The following is a 21,040-nucleotide window of genomic DNA, read 5'->3' on the forward strand; positions in this document are numbered from 1 at the left end:
ATTTCCTCACTGGCTCATCCTGAGGTGTCACAGGTCGGTCATAGCCATAGGGTACTTGTACATCCTCATGCTCTTCCGGTGCTTCAGAATCCACAGGCAGGTCTTCCTCATCAGTCCGTTCTTCTGGTGGTTCTTGTCTGGTTTCTCTCTCAGGTGTAACAACTCGATGTTGTTCTGGTATATGATATCTCAATGGCACTCTATATCTATGTGGTTCAGGTACCCTTTTCAGAACGTCTGTGTTTTGCTGAGATCCAGAGCTAGGTTCAACATTCTGTGAGTGAAGTCCAGCTTGTGGGGGTACTCTTAGCCAGTATCGTACTCTAGGTGCCTCATCATCAGAGTTTTCTGAGTCACTGCTTTGTGATGTCTCTCTCTGTCGTTGTTTCTCAACATGATGACTCTTGCTCTTCCCTCTAGGTGGTAGCAGATTTCCTGTTGGTTCAGGCAAGTTTACAGGTAGGTCATTGACAACGTGTAGGAGATTTCGATGGAGGGTACGGATCTTATGACCACCTGTCTCAGAGCACACTTTGTACACAGGAATGTCACCAACTTGTTCTTTGACGACATACACAGTTTGTTCCCAGTAGGACCTCAATTTTCCAGGTCCACCTCTCTCACTCATGTTGCGGACTAGGACTCTATCACCCGGTTGGAGCACAACTCCCTTGATGTGACAGTCGTAGTACTTCTTGTTTCTTGCACTGGAGTGTTGACTGTTTTCAGATGCAATCCGGTAAGCCTCTTTCATTCTCAGAGCCCATTTCTTAGCATAGCCCTGTGTTGTTTCAGTCTGACCTTTGGCTGACAGACCAAACATTAAATCTACTGGGAGACACGGGTGCCGTCCAAACATGAGGTAGTGGGGTGAGAAGCCTGTTGCCTCATGCCTGGTGCAGTTGTATGCATGTACAACCAGGGGTAAGTGGTCTTTCCAGTTGCTCTTTTCTGTTTCTCCCAGGGTCCTCAACATTTGGAGCAGTGTTCTATTGAACCTCTCAGCTGGGTTTCCTTGGGGGTGGTATGGGGTTGTCCTCGAATGAGCAACTCCAGCCAGATGCCTCAGGGTCTTGAACAGGTCATTTTCGAACTCTCTGCCTTGGTCGTGGTGCAACCTGGCCGGGTAGCCGAATCTTGGAATGAAGTCATTATAGATTTTTTCAGCAGCTGTTCTGCCAGATTTATTTTTTGTTGCGTAGACTTGAGCAAATCTGGTAAAATGGTCAATAACTACTAAAATGTACTCGTAGCCCCCTTTGCTAGTTTCCAGGTGCATATAGTCTATAGACACAAGCTCAAGTGGTGCAGATGAAGTGATGCTGCCCATTGGTGCTCTGACGTGTGTCACAGGTTTCTTTTGTTTGATACAGGGGCACTTTCTGGTTACATAGGTTTCAATGTCCTTTTTCATGAAAGGCCAGTAGAAACGGTCTCGAGCCAGGTGGATGACCCTCTCAGCCCCAACATGTCCCATGTCGTCATGGAGATGCTTTAGTACCAGGGGGTGGTATCGTGATGGTAAGACGAGCTGCTGCCGCTGACTGGCTGTCCGGTACAACAGTTGATTTTCCATGTGCAGTTTTCCCCACAAGTGCATGAGCTTTCTGAGCGTACCACTGGCTCTCTTCCTTTCCTCATTGGTCAATACTGCCTTTGCCTCTTTAAGTTTGATAAGCTCACCGATTGCATGGTCCTCCCTTTGGGCATTGACTAGCTCACTGTGGTCAATGGTAAGGGGTGACACATTCACAGGTGACTCTGAGCATGAAGCTAGGTCCAATGCAGCAACATAAGCAACATCCTGCCTCTTTGCAGACTCACAGCCATCCCATGTGGTTTGGATGGTTTCTCTTGTGAGTTCTTCAGTACACTCTCTGACGTAGGTGTCAATGTCAAGAGGGAGACGAGAGAGCGTGTCTGCGTCTATGTTCACTCTTCCTGGCCTGTATTTGACATCAAACCTAAAGTCTGCTAGCTCACCTACCCATCGGTGGCCCACAGCATTCAGTTTGGCAGTACTCATCATGTATGTGAGGGGATTATTGTCTGTGTATACTGTGAAATGGGGTGCATAGAACAGGTAATCCCTACATTTCACACATATCGCCCACTTAAGAGCAAGAAACTCGAGTTTCCCTGAGTGCATGTTGTAATTCTTCTCAGCGGGAGACAGAGTTCTTGAACCATAGGCGATGACTCTCAATTTTCCATCCTGTCGTTGATACAACACAGCGCCGAGTCCCTGCTGAGAGGCGTCAGTGTGAAGCACAAATGGCAGTTCGAAATCCGGATAGGCCAACACAGGTGGGTGTGAAAGTGTGTCAATCAGCTGTTCAAGGATCCTTTGGTGATCATCAGTCCACAGGACAGGTGTCCTTGAGGGCAGCTGAGCTCCTTTTCCAACCTTATGTTTCCCCTGGGTCACGGTAGAGCTTCCTTTAATTTTTAACAGATCATAAACTGGTTTGGCAATGCTTGAGAAGTTTTGAATATAGGCTCTATAGTAGCTTAAGAAACCCAGTAACTTCCGCACTTCTCCAACTGTGCTTGGCCTCTTCTCTTTCAGGGACGTGATGGCATCAATGTCTTTTGGGTCAATCCTGACACCGTCTGCAGAGACCAGCCTCCCAACATACCTGACCTCTTTCTGAAACAGCTCACACTTTGTTGGTCTAAGCTTGACACCATGGGACTGCAAGGCTCTCAGGACTTGACGTACTCCCTCAACATGGCTAGTGAAGGAGTCGGAGTAGCAGAGGATGTCATTGAGGTAAGGGATACAGCAGTTGTCACGCAGAGAGTCCAACATTTCCTCCATGCTGCGCTGAAAAGCAGCAGGGGCGTTGGAGAGTCCAAAAGGTATCCTCACCCACTCATACAGCCCCCAAGGGGTGATGAACGCCGTCATGTGTCTGGATCCTTCAGCAATGTAGCCCTGGTGGTAGGCCTTGCCTTGGTCTAAAATGCTGAACCAGCTGTGGCCTTTTAGGGTGTCGATGAGTTCCTGGATACGAGGCAATGGGTGACGGTCTGGTACTGTTTTCTGGTTTAACATTCTATAATCGATGCATAACCTTAGGGACCCATCCTTTTTCCTGACGCAGACTACAGGAGCTGAGTACGGAGATTTGGACTTAACTATCCACCCTTTTACAAGCAGGTCTTGGATGTACTCTTTAACCTCTTTATAAAGGGGCTTGGGCACTGCACTGTATGTGCGCTGAACTGGGATGTTGTCCTTTAAGTTGATGGACATTTGCAGGCTGGGAATGCAACCTATGTCCCCATCATCTTTAGCAAAGGCTGCCGATTCCTCGTGTAACATCTGTTCCACCTTCATCTGTTGCTCATCACTCAGGTGGCTGACATCCACAGGTGGGTGCCACAGTGCAGAAGTGGATTTGTCACTGTTAGAGTGTGGTGATGTGGAAGAACTGGCTATATTTGCCTGGGCTTGATTGTCCTTGCTGCTTGGGTTGTCTGTCTCTATCACTCTATCAATGGTTTCGATGTTGCCTAGAACAGTACAGCTGGGCAGAGTCACAGCACTTCTGGAATGGTTTGACACAGGCACCTTTACGAAAGGTCTCTCTGTCTGTTGGATCGCCATTAGTCCTTCTCCAACACTCAGCTGTGCCAGTGGTGTAGCTTCTAGATTGGGTTCGAAAAGCACAAGTGAGTCGGATTCACTAATATCTACTGGTACCCTGCACTTAATATAAGCTACCTGGCCAGGATAAATAGTGACTTCTTTCCTGCCTATCTTTACTGCAGCACTCTGTTGTTCCTGTTTTTGCTCAGTCTTTATGAAACTCACCATAGCTTCTGCCATAGCACTGTCAGTCTCCAAAGCACCAGTAAGCAAGTTGACAAGGATAGATATCACTTTGGGTCTACTTTCATGACTCCTAAAGAGTTCCTGGATGACATTAAAACCAACTATTGGTCTGTCTATTTTTATTCGACTCACTAGGAAAGGCACTCGAATAGATAAGTCTGGATCATCGTTTCCCTGCAGGTTTACTACCACTTCAATCCATCCTTCATAAGGTACTGCATCTCCTGTGACAGCCGTCACGTAGAGATCATCCTCCATGAGTTCACTGAGGGGTCTAATATCTTGTCCAGGTAAGTATCTGTCTTTCCAAGCACTGTCTATTATGCTCACATTGGCCCCCGAGTCTAAAAGAGCGGTTATGGGGTAACCGTTCATGCTACATCTCAATAGCGACTTTCGGCCAATTAGCGGAGCTATCTTTTTGATTGGGTGTTGTTCGTTATTTTTCTGCGTGTTGATAGGTGTACGACCAGTGCTTTGTCTTGCTGCTGTAACCTCCTGGGGGTGGGACTTGTCCTTTGGGTCGGTCAGTGGTCGTCCCGTTGCCCTGACCGGCGCCCGTTTCCCGCCTGCTTCTGTCTTTTCAAGCAGCCTATAGCACGATGACCCTCCTCCCCACAGAAAAAGCAGTGGCTACAGTTTGGTTGAGCCTGAGCTATGCATTGTGGGCACCCATACGGTCTCCTGGTCTTCTTCTCTGGTCTGGTTTTGTCAGAGCAACACTGGTGGGTGGTTTGATGTAGCCCCTCAGGCACCTGGGTCGTTGTTGATAGCTGTTTCAGTGTTTCCATTGCCTGTGTTAAAGCCTCAACCTGAGCACTCAATCTCTGGATGACATTATCCTTACTTTTGATTTGAGTCTCTCCCACACTGCTGAGTATTTCTTCAGGTTCAGCGAGTATGCTGTGTGCTTGAGTCAACTTGCGGTTGGAACTGCGTCCCAGTCTGCGCTTTCTTTCACTTTCTTCCATTGTAGTCTTGATAACCTGCCTTAACAGAGCTTCATCAGACACAGTGGGGTCAGCAAGCAGTGGTTTCAGCTCCCGTCTGACATCCTCATGTCTCTCTCCCATGCCTTGATAGACTGCATTCAAAAACACACCCTGCAGTGTAGACGCATCATACTTAATAAGTGCATTTGCCTGCCTGGAGGTGAACATTATTTTTTGTTTCAGTCCTATCATGCGGTATAGGAATTGCTGTGGAGCTTCATTTTCATGCTGTCTAGCACACATCAATTCCTGGAAGAGCTCTGTGCTGCTCTTCTCGCCAAGGTGGGACTGCAGGAAACTCTTCAGCTCCGTGACTGTAAGATCTTCCTTGTTTGTCAGCATGTCTTTAAAGTTTCCACCCTTTATTATGCGTAACACCCCTCTAATGATCTCGTCGTCTGTGTGTTGCTCTCTGCAGCCTTCCTCAATCTGTTTACATAAGCTGTTAAAGCTAATGTCTGATGAAGTGTCAGTTATCTGCCCTCCATGAATCTTAAACTCCCTCCTATGCAGAAGTGAAAGATCTTTAAGGGAAATCATGCTCTCTCGGGTGGTATTAGAGAGTCCTTCTGTAGATGTATGTGGTGAGTTAGGTATATGCTGCTCACTGGGTTGGCTAGAGTGAGGTTGCGGTGTATCTGAACTAGGTGTGGTGACACCGTGTTGAAGTTTGTTTTGCACCTCCTTTAAGCCCCTTAACAGTTTCTGTATGTCCGTGTCATGAATGCCAGTCTCAGTTGGATTGTCTAATGGCTCAAGTGGTTGGTTAGCGTTAACAGCAGCAGATAACATCAGAGGTGACTTAACAGAAGTATCAATTTCACCCTCTTTGGAACTCACTGTACCCCTGCTACGGTTTGCAATAATCAAATCAACAGTATCTTGTAGACACAACAACATTGACATTCCCTCATCTTCTAGGTTTAGTAGAGTCTCACTGTTCATATTCGCAGCAATATACTTAACACAGCCCTCCTCGTCGTCCCTGTTTAGCTCTGATGAGTCAAGTCCTTCCACTGGATCGAGGTGTGTGGCAACTTCATACGCTTCATCTGTTGTTAACTGATGAAGTCTTTTCTTGATGGACCAGCTTAGTCTCTTCCTCTCGTTGTCAGCCATCCTGTGTGTTGTGGGCAACTGTGGCAAACAGTTCTGCACTCCTAGGCGTAGATCCCCTTTAACCTGGTCTCTCTACCTCTTGAGTCGCTAACTGGAAGCACCTTCACTCCGGCAACACGTCGTCAGTCCGGTCCTTAGGTCCAATATCTCTGGATCAGCATATGGTCGTCTCAAACGATGCTGATCCCGGACGAGCCCCCAAGAATCTGTAGCAGGCCCCACTATGCAGGGCGCGATGACAGATTATGTTCCTGTAGAACAGGAGAAATTATGAGCAGAGAATGCCTTTTGCTGCTCGTTTGGCGGGTCTTGCCAGAATTTATTCACAATTGGCACAAAACAAAACACAATTGTTCTTGTCCTTTTCCTACTCTCAATATAAACACATGTTTATATGTTCATGTCTTCAAAATATACATGCTTGAAGTATTCAAAATAAACACATTTGTCTATAACCAAATGTCATTAACTTCATGACTAAAAATAAGAATGTACTGTTAAGTACCTTTTCAGAATAACTATTAGCATTAGTCTAAAATGTGCTAGCATTAGCATCTTACAAGCATTTACAATAATTAAAGAACGACTGCACATAGGCTATCGATAATACAGAACACACCTTGTCATTTGGAATATTAACACTGAAAATAGGTAGCTAATAAAGTGCACAGGAGCTATAAACAATTAACTTGCATTCACTTTCATCAGGGAGCGTGAGTCTACTACATCTAAATAGCAACCGCCATTATACATACACACAGCCACCACGAGGTGGTCTTACATCTAAATAGCGACCGCCATTACACATACACACACAGACACCACGAGGTGGTCTTCTACGCGGAATTAAGGGGGGGAGAGGGTGTTGAAGAGCTCGACGAAAACACTCGTGAAATGTGATGTTTAAAACTCAGTTAATGGGGCTCATTCACTGGCGCTTCCACAAACAACAACCAACATAATTGTTACATTCAAATGAAGTAGCCTATATTATTCAAGTTTACATTAACTTTGGATAATAACACGGGGGAAATGAGCGGAAGCGCTCTCTTTTCCTCTCTCCCCCTCTCTCTCTCTCCTGACAGCCTGTCAGTATCTCATGCAGCTCACTGATCCAGTAATGAGTGACAGTGAAGAATAAATATATTTATAACTAGTTCCAAAGGTAGATCAAATAGCTAAGTGTGTTAGGTCTAACTCTTGTGTGTTCTGCTCCGCTCACCGGTCCGTCACAGCGGGTGGAGCTGCAGGATTTCTGCTTCACACACGTTGCATACCGCTATTTTATTGTCTTTTTCGGACACCTTAAAATACTGCCAGACTGGTGAAGCGATTTTGGCGAGCTTGTTTTGCCGCACACAGAGAAAAGTGTCATGTATGTTACGTCTCGCGATCGGCCTTTTTGAGTGGGGCTGCGTTGCGCGCATGGCTTCCTTCTGCAGGTAACGGGGAGACGCGCTCTGGCGGCGGTCTCGTTCAGGATCCGAAAATAAAATAAATATTTTGTACACTTATTCCACTTATTCCTAGTGTGCCACTGGTTACGGTGCCGCGTGCCATTGGTGGCACGCGTGCCAAGGGTTGCCGACCCCTGCTCTATGGGATATGATGCCTGGATGTATGTCTCACTCATGCTTGGTGCAAAGTGTGTGTGGCAACCATTTGATAGTGATTTACACACTTTACTTGGCTCTGGGACTCTCAGGCGAGCAGTTTTCAGTGGCCTGGCCGCTTACATTTGTTTTGCTCGGTCAGCAGCTGGGTCTTGGCTGCTATATGCACGGATTGTGTCCCAGCTGGGAGCACATCACATCATTAGCCTCAGGGGTTTACCAATAGCAAAGCCCATTATAAGGCAAAGCATGTACATTATAGTAATAATAGTAATATTAGTATAACATTCATTCAGAGAACACATGCTCTCTAATTGCATGCCCAGCTGGCCCCTCCCGCCTTTGCTGTGCTCAAAAGGGAGCAGACAGTTGTGCCGCTATTCTATAAGGCATGCATGCTATATTATAACCTGATCTGCCTCAGGATGGAGTAAACCAATAGGGCTTGTTAGAGAGGGCTATACATGTACTCATAGATCCGGAATTACATCAAGGTAACTAGTATTTACATGAGATGTTTACACTGAAGCAGTCAATTTGTTTTTTGTTCTATTTAGATTGACTTATGTAAACTGTAGGTGTGTATTTGTGTGGGGGGGTGGGGGGAGACAGGATAGCAGATGTTGTTGAGAGTCCTTACGGTCCAGAGACCAAATGAGCAGAAGTGGAGCATCGGATATGCATAAGACATCATGTATGTAGTTAGATGTGAGGCATTGGATACCTAGTCGTATAATCTTGCAGTAAGGAACTAAATGGTGAGAAATGACACCATTTTAAAGCCAGAAATATTCCTGCCTAAGTACCTCAGCATTATGAAACCTCAGGAGCTTTTGCCCTGAACCATGTGCAAGTTGACCTCGTGAATCCCCACCTCCAGGCCAACAGCCAATGAGGCACTGAGTTTGGGTCCCCTCCTGTGAGAGGAGGTTCTCTCCAGTTCATACAGCTTTGAGCAGGAGAGCTGCTTAATCTCAGAGCTGCAGTCAATCCCTATGCTTTATCTTTGTGTGGCCGTAAATCTGAAACTGAGAAAATCTGTCTACACCAACCTTTGAACTTTGTTGACTTCTTAAAACCCTGTGATGTAATTGCATAACTAAGTGTATGTGCCTACATGTGCATATCCCATACAATCAGCAAGCATATACAGTAGTTCTTTGTGTGACTCATCATTAGATATGTTTAAATTATTCTGATCCTTGACATTATTGACAGCGTTTGGTATCCCAGAGGGGAAAAAGGTCAGAGATTGCAACATGGGCAGGCAGCTGTGGTTTGCATAAGGGTAAATTACTGCACTTACATAAAGCGTTGTGTCAGTCAAGTGTATCTGTGTGTAGAAAATATCTTCTTTGAATAGTTTAAAAGTTTATATTAAGTTGTCTCCAAACATAAATAGTATTGGTGCATAAGAAGACTGTTCTTAATCTTTAGTATGTGGTTATACGTAAGTCAATAAATATGAAGTATTGCCATTTCATTTGACTTGTGAACACAAATGACTTTACACAAAAAGAGAGCTGGATAAACATTATGGTACAGGACCGCCAGAGATTCTCCCGAACTGACCCTTTATTTTATTTAAATAAACTACCAGAAATTAGATATTGCATTGCTATAAAAGGATTATTAGGATTGTGACTGTTAAAAGTTTGTAAATTAAACAAAAGCTAAGCAGAAGTAGTCCCCCCTTTGTTTTGTTTTCATTTGGATGATGTTTTGCCTGTCAAAAAAGAAAAAAAACGATCCCTCTTTTGGCGGATTTCTGTCAGTACATCATCTTTGAATAACCATATACTTGGACAATTCTTTATCAGAAAGTTTGGTGTTTATTAAATTATAAAACATAATAATCATCACAGTCAGACAGTAAAAGAACATTATCAAAACTACACTTTCATGTTTTCAAAATGTTAAAAGTTTGCTTTACAGTTCATCAAACATTCTGTTAAACAACATTGAAATACCAATGTATTGCTAGAAGACAAACAGAGAGGCTTTGTCAGAAAAGCCATTGCACTTTGATTTCATGCTTGACATCATGTTTTGTTACTCATCCATTTTCTGCATCAAAAAATAAATTAAGACATATAAAGGAAAAGCAACACTCGTAATAACAGATAGAAAAGGAATACATGAAATGAGGCCATTGCACTTGCTTATGAATATGGAAATCCATAATGTAAGTTTAGTGTAACTTGATGATCTTAATTGAAATATATCCATTTAAATTACCACATCAGTTACTTGCATTGCTGTGCAGACAAATGTCAAAACACTTCTAGATTTAAGAATCCCAAGGATGTTACTAATAGGTTATTTAAGGCTGTGTCGTGATATGGCTTTCAAAGATTTCTTCTTTGGTCTTTTTTTAACAAGATATAACACAGTTAGACTGCCAACATATAGAGGTAACATATCAACATGCTGCATTTATTCCATAAAATGACTTCCCAAAATACTATTTATTTCAGAGTAGGGTGTATAAAGATGTCACCATAAGTACAAAAAATACATAAAATAGGTCCTGTAGTTGTAATTTGAAAAGCCTGCAAACAGCTAGAGGAATTGTGATTACTGCTGATTCAACTGAAATGTATGAACCACTTTAAGGGTTTGACAATATAAACTATATTGGCAAAAAAATGGAGTGCTTAAAAAATATTGTGCAAACTTCAAAATTGATATCCAATTTCTGTAACTCAATGTGAAATGAGCGAAATATTAAAAGTCAGCCAAAGGGGAGAATTGGTCTTAGTACTCGAGATTGTTTCAGTTAATCTCACTATGACTTTATATAAAAAAAGATTTATAAAAAATGCTTTGATTGCCAAATGCAAACATTCAGTCTTACACTGTCCCTAGAAACCATCAGGTACATCAGCTTCAAAACTGCTAATAAAACCAATGGAAATATTAATTAGGGTCAGCCAAGCCTTGTGTTAAATATAACTGTTAACAGTTCCAATGAAAGACATGCACCAATGGAGGAATGGATAGAAAGATTGATCTACCAACAAGGTAAAAAGAAAAAAGAATATCATATTTTGTCCAGACATGCCTGGAGTTTAGAGCAGTGCAGCTTCAGGAGCCTCAGTCAGCACCCAACAGAATACAAGTTGTAAAAATGTCTGACTAAAAGTGTCGATGTTGTATTGACATCATACGAGAACTAAAACACCAAAGGTTTTACACGTCTTTACAAAACAGCCTCACATTATACTGTATCCATCCATTGAGCCACACATTTGCTGCATGCTTTGAAAAGTCCAGTTAAAAAAACATGAGCGTGTCAGTGTGGTGACACAGAGTGGACTGAAATAAAGTCTGGGAACAGTTTATCCCCTCAGCATCTGTCTCTCTGACCTCGTGGCCTTTTGACCCGCAGGATCTCGGCCGATACGTCTGCTCTCTCTAAAGTTCATCCTTGTAGGCGGCAGACAGTGGAGGCGGCGAAGCCCCTTTCAGGGTCTTGTGGGAGCCCCTCCAATCTGTGCGGACAGCGTCATCGTCCCACAGAGTCGACGTCTCCGTGTCGCTCACCCAATCAGGATCACCGGCGTACTGACAAGGCTGGACCAGCAGGGGGTGTGTGCTGTAGGCTTGTAAGCTTCTGTTTGAGAAATGGGACTTGTAGTCCTCACTGCAGAGAGAGAACAGTGAAAGAGATTAGACTTCCTTTTAATATATATTTAACTCCTAATAACAGAAGGAAAACTGCATCTCAGATTTTTATTTCCCAACAATTCAGTTATCACTTTTGGTCAGAGGTGGGAAGTAGTGGAGTACAAATACTTAGTCACTGTACTTAAGTACATTTTTCTGGTATCAGTACTCCACTACTTATTATTCTGACCATTTTTTACTTTTACTTCTTACATTTTTAACACAAATACCTGTACTTTTACTTCTTACATTTTCAAAACAGGTTAGCTACTTTAGTTTTAATCTGTGTTTGGTGGCGCAATCATTATTATTTAGAGTCATTGCGTGCCTATGGATTTTAACACGATCCGTGTATCCTTCATTTCCAGGTCTTCTCTGAACAAGAGGGACCAATGAAAACGTTGTCATGTTGCCGTTGTTCAGCATGGAAACATTCATTAGCTAACAATGACATTATTGTTCTATTAATATAAAGGGAGGTCAGTTACTCTTTAAAACAGTTGGTAGTTATGGGTACTTTTTACTTAAGTACATTTCGAAGCCCATACTTCTTTACTTTTACTTGAGTAAAGAAGTTTAGTCAGTACTTCTACTTTTACCAGAGTATTTTTAAACACGAGTATCTGTACTTCTACTTGAGTAAAGGATGTGTTTACTTTTGCAATCTCTGCTTTTGGTAGTATGTCCAGATTCAGACAGAGGCTGATTTCAGTTAGTGTTAGTATAGAGGGCGACAGCAGGACGGATGTATAGTGTGCGGTCGTTGTGCAGTCGTTGTGCATTCTTAGCGGACCAGTCAAGCATATCGAATTAGAATCACAGAGGTGAGAGAGAGAATATGGAAAGTGGGTTGGCTTTGAGCCAGTTTTGCACACATGATGGAGCACACAAACACTGCCAAGCCTTCTGGTTTGCAGGCCCTTCAGCCCCAAGGTGCATTTCATCTCCTACAGTCAGTGCCCCATATGTGTCTCAGTTACTCTGTTAGACAATGACTGTGGGGTGATGAGAAAAGTCATTTGGTTAGGGCTAATGACAAAAAGATTAGGGTTCGAAATTGGGTCAGGGTTGCATAAAGATGCAGTCGAAAAATACAACAGTCTTGAGGTAAGCCAACGTGAATGAAAGAACGTAAACTACTTTACTGCCATACAAGCTGCTTTGTGAGGCTATACTTATGCACATTGCTGTTCTAAGAAAAATGCAACTGTTGGCATGCTAACATCTGAAAAAATACATGTTGTTTGTTTTGCAGGCATAAAGTTCACTAAGTTTGCCGTCTTAGTTGATTTTGTGACCATGCTCGCATTTGCTTATTAGCACTCAAGACAAAGTAAAGTCAATGCTGATGGGAATGTGATTATTATTATTCTGAAAAATATGGAGGGAAGATAGCAAGTATTTGACTGATGAAAAATGTAATATTTGATTCATCCTCTGGGCAAACTGACTGAGCAAATGTCTTGTAAAAATTCCATGGCAAGTAGTGAAACGACTGTCAGACAAGCCAGCATTTCCTTCCAAAACCATGCCAAAAAAGAACTTGAATTTATTTTCCAAAAGATCAGCAGAAATCTGGCCACCATACTGCTCCAAATACAGATAATAATTCCATTACAGACATACTGCAATGTAACCTGCAGCTCATAAAGGGAAACATGTAGTGTTCTCATTTAACTCGAAAATAACTACATATTAAAAAAACAAGAATAGAGATTATGGCCACAACGGACTTATTTTCCCTAAAGAAACTTCACTTCAGTCTTTAATCTACTTACTCCACAAAAAACTATACTAAATATATAGCGTGTATGCAAGTTTAGGCAACCATAGGGAAGAATGCATTTTTCCTTTATGAAGCTGGTTTCAGATGTATGGGTTTGGCAGTGCAGGGAGGTTGTAAAGTACAACAAACAGGTTTGATCCTAAAAGTCGCTGAATGTGAAGAGCAAAGATAAAAACAAGTAAAAAAGAAGGTACAACGTATTTTCGTCGTCATACATACTTGGGATGTTTGTCATACATGATGGGGAGGAATTCATCGACAGGAAGCATCTTGGACAGCGGCTCAGCGTTGAGCAGTTTCTGCGCTCCCTGCAGGGAGATGGCGTAGGACAGAGTCCAGTACGAGTAGTCAGCCATTACCAAGTTGTGAACATTCTCCACCGGCTTTTCCTTTCCGGGATTCACTTGCTTTCTGCCAAAGTATCTGGAGCAGGATTAACCACAATGAGAACAAAAAAGAACAAACACAATGGTGAAGGACGCAATGTCCCAAACAACCGAGTCCTGATATCTGCTGCTGTTCTTTGTTGCCATATGTGTTGGTTATCATGGTAGAAGTACAGTTTTTCTCTCCAGCATTTGTTCTGCATGTGTTTTGAGCCAAATTCAGAAAGTCATTGCAACCACAATACAGACAACACAAAGAAGATGCTTGTACACTTCACATGTTCCTGCCAATAAACTATTTTCACTCTGCGTCTGATCATCTAAATATGACTACAATTAAAACCATGTGTTTCTATGTCCTTTGGATACCTGAATAACTGAAACACTGTTACACATGTGTGGAATGAATTCCTAGAAATACATTTTTTCTATGACTTCTTACTTCATTCCTCTACACAGGCACACACAACATACCATTAAGGAGACTTTGTTGACTTAACCTAACCTAACCTTAGCCATCCCTGCCAGAACAACAACTGCATCAATAAATCATTTCTTACATGATGTCCCAGTCCAGATCCTCCTGCTCCACCTCCTCCATCAGTCTGAGGGCCCGTCGCTTGAAGTTGGCCTGGAAACGAACATCGTCTTCGAGCACAAGGGCCTTGCCCATCTGCAGGTCCACGATCTGAAGACAAGAGGGGAATCCATCAGTTTCAGAAGGACCAAGAGAGGGTTAAGGAATACCGAAAAACAAAAACAAAAAACGAGGGAGAAACAAAGGATCGGACAGTGACTAATAGGGGTTAGACTCAAAAACAGTAAAAAAAAAATGAGTGCCTGAGAGAATACATAGTGGGCTTGTGTTTCAATTTGGGTCCATTTTGAATTTTGTGAATTTCAGTCTACCAAATATTAATATATTTTAAAGGTCACCTGTTATGCAAAATTCACTTTTTCATGTCTTTCATACATGAATATGTGTCCCCGGTGTGTAAGGACATTGTAACAATTTAATGATTTGTAACCTGAAAATCCCATCAAGTTATTCGGTTCACAACCAAAAGTACAACCAAAAAATACATTGTTTATTGTCTATTTTACTCTAAATGTGCCCATAAATTAAATGTTTGAAAATCATACTCTAAGGAAGAACACTTCAAATTAGTTTTTGAAATAATAATTGCACTAAGAATTGTTTTACTTTCATTTTCATGGTCCTTTTCTCATAGACTTCTTTAAAAGAAAACAAATAAATATTTTATAAATTGCAGTGAGTGAAATAACAAGAGAAAAGTTACAACATTCAGAGAAATTATATTCAGTGAAACCCAACCCAACAGCGGAATTTCAATGTAAATCCTCATGGTCATACTACCTGTATAGTTCTCTACAAACCACTTTGGGTCATGTCAACAAAAACCTTCATGTCTGTACACTTTGCATGTCTTCTCACCTCCTTCCAGATGAAGAAATGGCTGAGGAAGCAGCCCACCTCTCCTTTGGTCAGGGTGCGTCCAGAGAACGGGTCGTAGTATCCTGGCAGGAGGTCAACACCCAGGATCTTAATGTCGCTGCTGTTCAGTGCACTGCACAAACAAACATATTTATTAATATATTATTGAATATTGTTTTATTCAAATCATTCCACGGACAACCTCAATGCAACCACTGCCTTCAAAATGTTGTGCACAGGTACAGTGAACAGTATGCTAAAACTTTACTTTTGAAATAAATGGCCATAATCAAGATATTTTCAAATCATCATCATTAAATAATAGTACAATTGATCCAAATCACAAGCCAATTTATCAGTTAATTTCTGTGGGGAATTTTCTTTATCCTCCAATATATCTGTTCTGCCATAATCTTCTTTATTTCTCACACACTAACAATTAAAACATACTCTAAACCAGTTGAGTTTTCTCCCTAAAGCCAGTGTTTCCCTGAGAGTTTGCTCACTTTCCATCCACAGCGTCCACCACCTTGACGTCAATCTCCAGCTCATTGAGAGAGAACAACATCCGGTCCCTACGGTCATCACGCCGTCTCAGATTAATCAGATAAATCTGAGGAGAGGACAAATACCATTAACTCCCAGCTTTGACTTTAAAGAAGTCTTTCATTTCTTAAAAGTTAGGAGTATATTCTTTTCCCAGATGCTAAATCTACTATAGGCAATTGAATCTCTATTTACACAATGTAAACAATATATAAATATATAGAAATGGTGTTTTCCCTAAGCCATAGCTACTTCTTTGCCAGAAACCATGTTGGATATGTATTCTTTTTGACTACTAGACCTCGGCTATTTCATTGACATGTTTATGAAAAAAACAAGGAGATGTCTCTTACCTCATCAAAGCCCATGAGGTCTCTCTGTTTTTGGAACATATGGATGTATTTTGAGTGCTGCATTGGAGGACCAAAAACTGTTTGACAAAGGAAACAAATAAAACAGGATGAACTTAAAAGGACTGCAGTCAGAATAAATACGGTGTATCAGTTTATTTTTCTATCCTATTTTCATAGCTAATATCTCTCTTTTACTAAAAACAGTGAAAACAGTCTCAGCTCTTACTCATGGATTCAAGGTGGACGTGGACAAAGTTGAGGCGATCATCTTCCAAGGTGTGTTGAGGTTTGGGCGGTACGTTCACGTACCCGTATCGCTCCTTGTTAATCAGGTACATCTGTACCTCTGAGAAGCATAACAAAAGAAAGAAAGTATGAGTCATTAATTATGTTACATCCTAGTTTGTTTCCCCTTTAAAAATACATGATTCTACCTGACGCTATAACAAAAGCACAACGACTAACAAACCTGCAGCCCGGCAGGAGAAGGCGAACACTATGATGTCGTCATAGGGCCATGAGTAGTCCTTGTGGGGGGGGAAGAAGGCCAGATTCGTCATGCCTTCCTTCCTTAAATCCAGCAGAAAGGTGGAGTGGATCATGGGCACAGGGTAGCAGCCCAGTCTGTGACGGTGCCGGGTGGGGAAATACTCTGCTGTTCGCCGATAATATCCCTGAGAGAGACAGAGAGACATGGAGTATTATGTTGGAGGATGTTATTTTAAAGTTTCTGAAAACAACTTTTAGGTAGGGATCTTTTTGGTAGTCATTTTTGTATGCTTCCTATGGGTCCTATGTGTAAGGAATATACATAAATCTATTTTTTTTAAGTATGGTTATTTAGAATACAACTTTCTCTTACTAATTCATGCCTATTAGTCCTACTGACTTATTCTCCACATACATTTTCATTCCTTTCTAGTGGATAATTGATCACCATTCATTTCACCCTCACCTGTGGAGTGATACCACACCAGTAGTTGGAGTACGCTCCCTGAGAGTCGAGCATGGGAGCGATGGCTGACTTGTTCTCGGCTATCAAAAGATTGAGGGTCTCCGGGTTGGTGAGGATATTGTCAGTGTCAGCGTACTGAAACAGACACAGAAAGGACACAAAGGAAAAAAGAGAGAGAAAAAAAAATGTGAGAGTTATTGTCGTGTCTCTTGAACAGGCAACGCTGCCAGATCTCTTTCTTGGCTGAAATAACAAAGAGGGACAAGATCTCATCGGATAAATCAAGGGAAGGAGCTGAAAGGATTCTTATAGAGCTGTCACAAGAGATATCTTATTATGTACCAGGATATAATCGGCCCAGCGCTTCCTGGCGAAGTCGAGAGCTGACTGCTTCAGCTTCATCACATACTCATATCTGGAGTTGGGCCAATGCTTAGGACCCATCTCTCCTGCATAGGACCTAAGGGAGAAGGAAATAAAGAGACAATATACTGTAGGTTATTGTGGAACTAATTGGCCTAATCCTCATAAAAGTTGTAATGAAAAGATGATAAACGGATAAATAATTGCCAACATTTTTGATATCCATATGTTTTAGCTAAAGTGGCAGAAAATGGTGCTTTCAGCTTCTCAAATCTTGAGATTTCCTGCCCTTCTGATTTATATCATATTAAATCAAATGTCTTGTGGTTTTGGACTGACAAATCCAGAGTTGTAAAGACATAACCTTGTACTTTGATATTCGGGGATGGATATTGTTCACAATGTGTCTTACATTTTATAGAACAAAAGAATAAATCAAGAAAAGACAACCAGATTAATCAATTATAAGAAAGTTGTTAGTTGCATCCCAGTTTCTAATACTTCATCATTTATAATTATGTTAAGGCTTTATGGTTTCTACTACATATAGCTAACTCTGTGTATGTCAAGTATATGCACACCACTATTGACAGTTTATAGAGTTAAGTGACTTTAAGCAGAGTAGAGTGTATACTTGACATGCACAAACAAATTCCACTAATGCTTTCTTCATCTCAGACAGACGTCCACACAGTCAGGTTGTATGGACAAGCAGGGGCATGCTGCATCATTCCTTATTTTGCAACGTAAACAGTTTTCTTTTTAGGGAACACAGTGGCTCCACTATGACTTTGTGAACTAGATGCTATAAAGGTGTTTTTCAAAAACTTTGAGAAAAAAGACAAAACATGTAAAATACTAAATGTAACTTATCCTGAATAAATAAAAATAGTTGAAGTGTGCTGGGTAAGATTGACTTCTATCTACACATGACCTACAGGGTCAGGGTAGGATCTTTGCTTACCCAGATCCCTAATGTAAATAAGGTTCAATACATTCATGCATTTGTACTTACGTGGGCTGTTCCATTGGTCTCCACTCAACATAATGGTAGAATTGCTGCATGACAGTCAGCCACTCTTTCAGTATTGCTGTGGTGTTATCCACATTGTGATCCGTGGCTGCCCTGAGGAGCACAGAGAAGGCAGGGTGTGAGACGAATGCAGAATGATGACTGAAGAACCGAAGCTTCAAATGTTTGTGGTTTCATTGAGGGAGAATGAATTACAACAACTTTAACACAAACAATGAATTGCTAGTCGGATCTCTGTGATTCATTTTTCTTTTCACATTTTAAGCACATCTTCATTTGGTAGAGCAGCCTAGAATTATTGCAAAATTGATTGAGCATTCTTCAAAAGAGTTGTTTACCAGAATAATTTGGGGATATGTAAGGTCATTTTGGGCCTAAATATAAATCATTTAGCAATGATTCTCCATTGCAATACTGGATTTTATGGTTTTTGCATCAAATAGATGAAATATGATTTTTCAGTTATGTAATTTTTGAATTATCTGAAAACAGTTACCCCTTTCTTGCTAGTTCATCCAACTTCAACGTCTCAATATGTTTTGGGAAAAGGCACTTTGTCATGATATTGATATGGAATGACTCATACTGTGAATCAGATTTTCCATGCTGAAAGTGTACTTCAAAATGCTGCCTATACACTCTTATAACACCAATATTGAAAAATACATTGACATGATTAATATGTTAACGTTCTAAAATGTACAGTGACAACATTTACTGTATAGAATATCTATTTTTGAAAAGCATATATAAATCAATGAAATAAAAATACTAGAACAGTATTCTAGTACACCTGGCCTAGATAATGTCTGGATTATCCCAGGATTTTTTCCTGGAACTAGGTTCATTTTATCAAACAAGCAGAAATGTTAAATGATACAACTTTATGACACATCTATAATTATAAACCCCCACAGAAGCATATTTGAAAAGACAGTTAAATATGCTGGGTTCAATTATATGGAAGGGGATTAGGGCCACATGAGAAATAAAAATGTGGAATGTGACAAAAAGATTATTGTTTTGAGTTCTGACTAAAATCTCAGAATTCAGATTTATTTTCCCAAAACATTGTTCTCATTTGGCACTAATCATATTCCATACAATCACTAGTGTTAGTCACATTTGTATTAAAAAAAGGTCGCTCAGAAATCAGTAATAAACGAACAGCTAGGATAAAATGTCATAGACCACAAAGTAGGAAATGCATGCGGCGGAGTGATAGAGAAATAGGCAGCAGGACTGTGAAAGGCACATAAGGAGGAGGGGAGGGGTAGGACTCTGCTGCTTCCTCAAACTAATTTAAATGCTATTGACCTTTTGAACGGCTGCTATAGTCGGATAAAAGGAGGACCCCCTCCACAAACAGCCCAGCAGCATGCAGGAAAACCCACCACACGGTGATGCGATCTTTGGGGTAGTTGAGTCTCTCCAGAGCCCCGAGGTAGTACGGCAGGGAGTGAGCTGTGTTTCGGGCTAGGATCGCGATCACCACCGTAGGAGGCTGAATCTGCGACTCCTCCGGGTATATTTCCTCCGAAAAGTAACATTCAGAATGCAAAACAAAGGCCCCTAAAACTAAAAAGTGGAGAAACATGGTGGAAGCTGTGCCACGGTGCTCCAGCTGCACAGCCGGTGGACGCGTCAGCAGTCCAAGTAAAAAAAAAAGGCTTTTCCCAAATATTCAACCCCCCCTTCGTTTTGTAAGAGCTGGGCTTTTTCCATGAACAAATCCAAACGGAGCAACATTACAACTTCCGCTTGCTAAGCATCAGGAAAAGTCTGACAACGTTGAGCATCGGTGAATGAGAAGGCGTGATTTGGCCCGATTGTAGTTACTCGTAAATCTCTGCAGACAATTGTGACATAAACTATAAAGATGATCAGTCATCATGCAGTCAGACACTGACTCCTCTACACTAAAACATCAGTGTATTGTAGGCCCAATAACTTGTAACTGTGTTTATCATAACACATACTTTTATAGTTTACATGTAAATAGTTTATCATGTCAGAAACACTGTTCTTTACTGTTATGGCATATCAATTGTATGAGAGATTTATAACTAATCGGAAGGACTACAGTGGATGGTATGTTTCTGGGTTTCTTTCTGGCAGCAGTTTCAGAGTTTCACCAGCAGAGGGAGGATTTGATCCAAAAGAAGCTCCATTGCTCAGACTATTACTACTCAGTGAAGTAATAGTACTGTATTTTATTTTTCTTACACAATACATGATCAATTAAGCATTTCATTATTGCAGTTCATACATTATAAAACAGTTAAATTAAGAGGGGACATTCTGCATAGTGATTGCATTTGATGCTTTAAGTGCATTTTGCAAGTATTTTTTCAATAATCCACGCAGAAATCTCAAAAACAACAACAGGGAACTGATGGGACTTGCAAGTTAGCTTCCATTACACACTTAAACAAATACCCAATGGTATATTTCAGTGGCTTAACATTTTCTTGTTAAAAAGTATCTTCCCGATGAGATCAGAACTGGTATCTCCTGCACACAAGTGTTCAGTCCAGGTTTTGCTGCAGCGGACCACCTTGAACCTCCTCAGTGACCCCTGGAGGTCCTTGGGGAACATTTTCAGAAACTCATTTGACAGCTGTTGTTGGAGCTGTTGTCAAAAGAAAGCAATTAATACACAAACTACTTACATCTGAAAGTACATCCAGCAAGTTTGAATCATCTTCTCAGTTTGTAGAGAACATTGTAAAACAATTATTGTATAATGTGTGCCATCGCTCTTTCACAAATTACATGTGTGGGTAAACATAATACAAACAAATAATCTAAATTAGATAAATTACACATAGTATCACTAAACTAACAAACCTATTTATACTGTATAAACAATGTAAAATCTATTATGTCCAAACTGATTGATTACACATCTTTACAGAAAATGTACTT

General features: G+C 41.2%; 1 protein-coding gene across 1 annotated transcript; it reads right to left on the minus strand.

Moving 5' to 3' along the window:
* Positions 1-9,374: 9,374 nt before the first annotated feature.
* Positions 9,375-19,832, minus strand: cercam (cerebral endothelial cell adhesion molecule). Its single transcript, XM_034122938.1, has 12 exons — positions 19,507-19,832; positions 18,095-18,205; positions 17,059-17,176; positions 16,717-16,851; positions 16,231-16,435; positions 15,988-16,107; positions 15,762-15,838; positions 15,369-15,475; positions 14,863-14,995; positions 13,967-14,094; positions 13,240-13,443; positions 9,375-11,211 (listed from the first exon to the last, which is right to left on the minus strand). Exons 1-12 carry the CDS (start codon positions 19,707-19,709, stop codon positions 10,983-10,985), a joined length of 1,770 nt encoding a protein of 589 aa, XP_033978829.1. The 5' UTR covers positions 19,710-19,832; the 3' UTR covers positions 9,375-10,982.
* Between the last annotated feature and the right edge of the window lie 1,208 nt (positions 19,833-21,040).

This window comes from Trematomus bernacchii, unplaced genomic scaffold (assembly GCF_902827165.1).
Source record: "Trematomus bernacchii unplaced genomic scaffold, fTreBer1.1, whole genome shotgun sequence".
Taxonomy (NCBI): Eukaryota; Metazoa; Chordata; class Actinopteri; order Perciformes; family Nototheniidae; genus Trematomus; species Trematomus bernacchii.